The sequence below is a fragment of the Vitis vinifera genome, chromosome 19, assembly GCF_030704535.1.
Source record: "Vitis vinifera cultivar Pinot Noir 40024 chromosome 19, ASM3070453v1".
Lineage (NCBI taxonomy): Eukaryota > Viridiplantae > Streptophyta > Magnoliopsida > Vitales > Vitaceae > Vitis > Vitis vinifera.
Genome location: NC_081823.1, coordinates 26397641 through 26401198, shown reverse-complemented (window position 1 = coordinate 26401198; position 3558 = coordinate 26397641). Strand labels below are relative to the sequence as shown.

General features: G+C 38.8%; 1 protein-coding gene across 1 annotated transcript; it reads right to left on the bottom strand.

The window, feature by feature from the left end:
• Window positions 1-2023: 2023 nt before the first annotated feature.
• On the bottom strand, window positions 2024-3558 carry LOC100263894 (zinc transporter 1). Its single transcript, XM_002264567.5, has 3 exons — window positions 2895-3558; window positions 2671-2820; window positions 2024-2487 (listed from the first exon to the last, which is right to left on the bottom strand). The coding sequence occupies exons 1-3, from the start codon at window positions 3519-3521 to the stop codon at window positions 2182-2184; spliced, it is 1083 nt and encodes a 360-aa protein (XP_002264603.3). The 5' UTR covers window positions 3522-3558; the 3' UTR covers window positions 2024-2181.

The following is a 3558-nucleotide window of genomic DNA, read 5'->3' as shown; positions in this document are numbered from 1 at the left end:
AAGAATCTTCTTACTTTACATGATATATAAGTTGAAGAAAATGTTTCATTCTCCCTGTCTAGCCCTTTACTTTTGGCAGCATAATCAACTTGGGAGGATAGAAAATTATGGATTATTCAATGTTTCCAAAAATAATATTTTTTTATTTTTATATTTTGAAAAAAAGATTTGAGAACAAATTCTAGAATCCATTTGAATGAGATGCTGTTTCAAAATTCATCCAATATAAAAAACACTTTTCTTCATTTATTCTCTATAAAAATATTATATGTATAATATAAAGGTTTTCAAAATATCATTTATATTTTCAATTATTACTAAAAAAAAATAATTGAAAATACCTCAAATTATTTTACAAAATAGCTTACTTTCAAAAGAGATTCATGAAAAAACTACTTTCAAAAGTAGTTTTGAAAGAGACTCCAAATCTTGACTTGGTATCTTCAATCAACACCTTGTCAAATTGGTTTATTTTTACAATTGTTATGCTTGTCCCTTTTTCTTTGGAATTCCATGTTTCCGATGTTATGGTTGTACCTTTCTGTTGTTATTCCTGCAGGAATTTCTAATAAAGAAAATGGAGAAAAATAAAAGAAAAAAACACATCGATTTAATGTGGTTCGACAAAATGTCTTTGTCCACAGAGCAGGATTGAAGACTTTCATTACACCAAAAATTAGGGTTACAAGAAAATGGTATTTATATTAACCCTCACTACACTCCCCTCGTTCCACTCTATTTCACTTCAGCATTTGCCCTTTCTTCTCCATATATGTCTTTCACTCAATATGAGCCACATACTACAACACTTTCCTTTGGAAACTATATCTAGTTGACTAGGGTTTTACTAAACCTTAGTTGCATGCATGAACATATTGATAAAATGTAGAGATCAAAGAAATTGATGTTTATCACCGGAGAGATCAAAGAAATACAACTAATTCAAATTTTGGATGACTTCAAATTCAAATTGGATCTAGTTTATGTCATGTAATTAGGAATATTACTTTGAGTACTTCGAGGGTGATCATATCTTTATTTAAACTCCATTTTTCACCCAAACAATGGAAACTGAATATTGTTTATATCAAACATTGAAAACATGCCTTGATCACCAGAAAAGGGAACCAACCTGAATCCATCATACGCTTTGTTGAAGAGGTATGGATCTTCTAAGGTTGTAGAGGGCACCACCTTTCTCTATATTCTCTCTAACAATGGGAGGAGAGAGAATGGGTTCTGTTCTTGTTTCAAAAGATGTGATACCTGAGAACAGACATTTTCCTTAATATTTATACCCTCCTGCCTTAGGGACTATTCCATTTAAAAGATTAGGTCATATGTGTCTCAGCCCCATCATCTGAGACACATATGGAATTGGGCTCTACACATGAGGTGGTCCATACTTAGAACGAACAAAAAACAAATACTATAAGAGTGAATAATTTAGTCATGAACTATTGTTAGATATGTGAGTCCATATCTTAACAATCGATCGACGATGACCTCTAATAGTGAGTTCAAATTTAAGAGATTGAACATATAATTTTTCACCAACACTATGCATATTATTCCATATTCTAATCAAACAAAGGCACATCAACAAATTTTGAGAGCTTTTTCCAGTTGATTATGCATGGTTTTTTGCCGGAAAGGAAGAGAACTAAAAAAGATGCCTTGGTAGGTTCTCTAGGTATAGTAACCCTACTATGTTGATTCCAAAGTTCTCCACTAGAGATGATGGAAGTGAGAATTGAGGTTTATATTATTGTCCGTGTAGTTGTTTCTCACCAAGGAAAAAAAAACCCTAAAAGCCCATGGAATGTGGAAGGTGGTGGTGGTGGTGAGAGGCATTTTTGAGCATGTTAAGGGGCCAAAAACCAACGTGGAATACAACTTTCTAGGGGCATCCAAATCATTTCTTATGGTTATGTATGTATCTTTATTCACATACAAAATCATGAAAAAAGCCTTTTCATCATGCGATTCCATTGCTTTATGTTGACAGAAAAGGGAGGAAAAATCAAGGGAAAACTTCACTTTTGGCTCCATTTGTTTGCTTAGGAACCATCACTTGCATATTTTTGTATGCGTCCTGCTATATATAAAGCCAAAAACAGACACAAGAAAGAAAAGACGTAGATTTACATTTAGACGTACATCAAAATTGATCAAAACTCATCAAGCCCATTTGGCCAAGAAAGACATGCAGCCAGTCCCTAAAAGAAGGGAGATATTTGCCCCTAACTGGAGCCTCAGGCTGCTCTGCAGCCTCGGGTTCATGAAGTCCGCCGCTAGAAGATCCACCAGCGCCATGTATATCAAGATCCCAGCCGATGCCGCGTCAAATACCCCTTCAACTATGAGTGCAGTTGGGCCATTTTCGTGGTAAATTCTTGATATTCCAATGCCTAGCACTATTCCCACTGGGGTTGTGACGGAGAAGAAAAGAACCATCATGGCCATAGTTGAGAACCTGAATTTGGCCTGCTCAAACAGCATACTTTTTTTAAAAGTGAAAAAAATATTCATTCGGGCTTTTGAGGACTAATTTATTGGTGGGGACTCATAAAGAATGATTGATGTTGTCATTGTGTCAACATTCTTGGGCCATTTTCTGCAGAAATCTGGATTAATTATAAAGAAATGCTAAGAATGTAAGAATGGTACCTGAGATATGCAGCCCCCAAGCCCCAGCCCCTCGAAAAACTGATGGAAAGACAGGGCTGCTAGGAGAGGCTTGATGGTTTCTGGCCTTTGAGAGGCGCCTAAGGAGACTCCAATTATCACCGAATGAACCACAATTCCCAGTTCCAAAACCTAACCAACATTTATCAAATTAGCCGAAGAAAAAACAAATTGAGTATTGAATTAATGATGGGTTCAAATCTCACTTGCGAGACGATTCTGCGTCTGATGAGGTCGGAGAGGCTTTCCTCATCGGAGGGGCTGGCCGAGCCATGGGCATGGCCATGTGTGGCATGTGTGTGGACATGCACATGCCCTGCATGCTCCTGACCCCTCTCCTCATCGGCAGTCACTTGTTTAGGCTTGCTGAAGTGCTGCCTCTTATAATACCCCGTCGCGAAAGTGTCCACCATGAGTGTCCCTATAGCGGACATCATGGCAACAAGCCCGGTGAACGGGAACTTCCCCCAGGGATTCTCCCCGAGGCAAGGCGAAGTGAGCCTCTCAAACGCCTCGGGAAGTATGTGAATGAAACCAGTGGCTAGAATCACGCCTGCAGCAAAGGCCTTGATCATGAAGAAGATGTGGTTTTCGGGATTTAGAGCTGGGACTTTCTTCCCCAGCAGAGGGATGCTAACCCCAGCTGCACCTGCAACAAGGATGGAGGCAATTGCAGCAAGCTTATACTTGAGTGATTCACCTCCATTAATGGGGTGATCAGAGTGCTCAGCTTCATCACATGAGCAGTCAGACAAGACTAAGCTAGGGAGGAAGAAAATGAGGAGAATGAGAAGGTTAGTGGCGGTGATACAGAGAGTGGGGGCAGTGGCCATTGAGGGTAGTGATGGGTCCTTTGAGAAAGGTCACAAG

Coding starts and splice junctions, on each gene's coding strand:
- LOC100263894 (XM_002264567.5), bottom strand. CDS start 3,521: ATGGCCACTGCCCCCACTCTCTGTATCACCGCCACTAACCTTCTCATT. Junction 2,821..2,894: donor GACGCAGAATCGTCTCGCAA/GTGAGATTTGAA, acceptor AATGTTGGTTAG/GTTTTGGAACTGGGAATTGT. Junction 2,488..2,670: donor TTGGGGGCTGCATATCTCAG/GTACCATTCTTA, acceptor CTGTTTGAGCAG/GCCAAATTCAGGTTCTCAAC.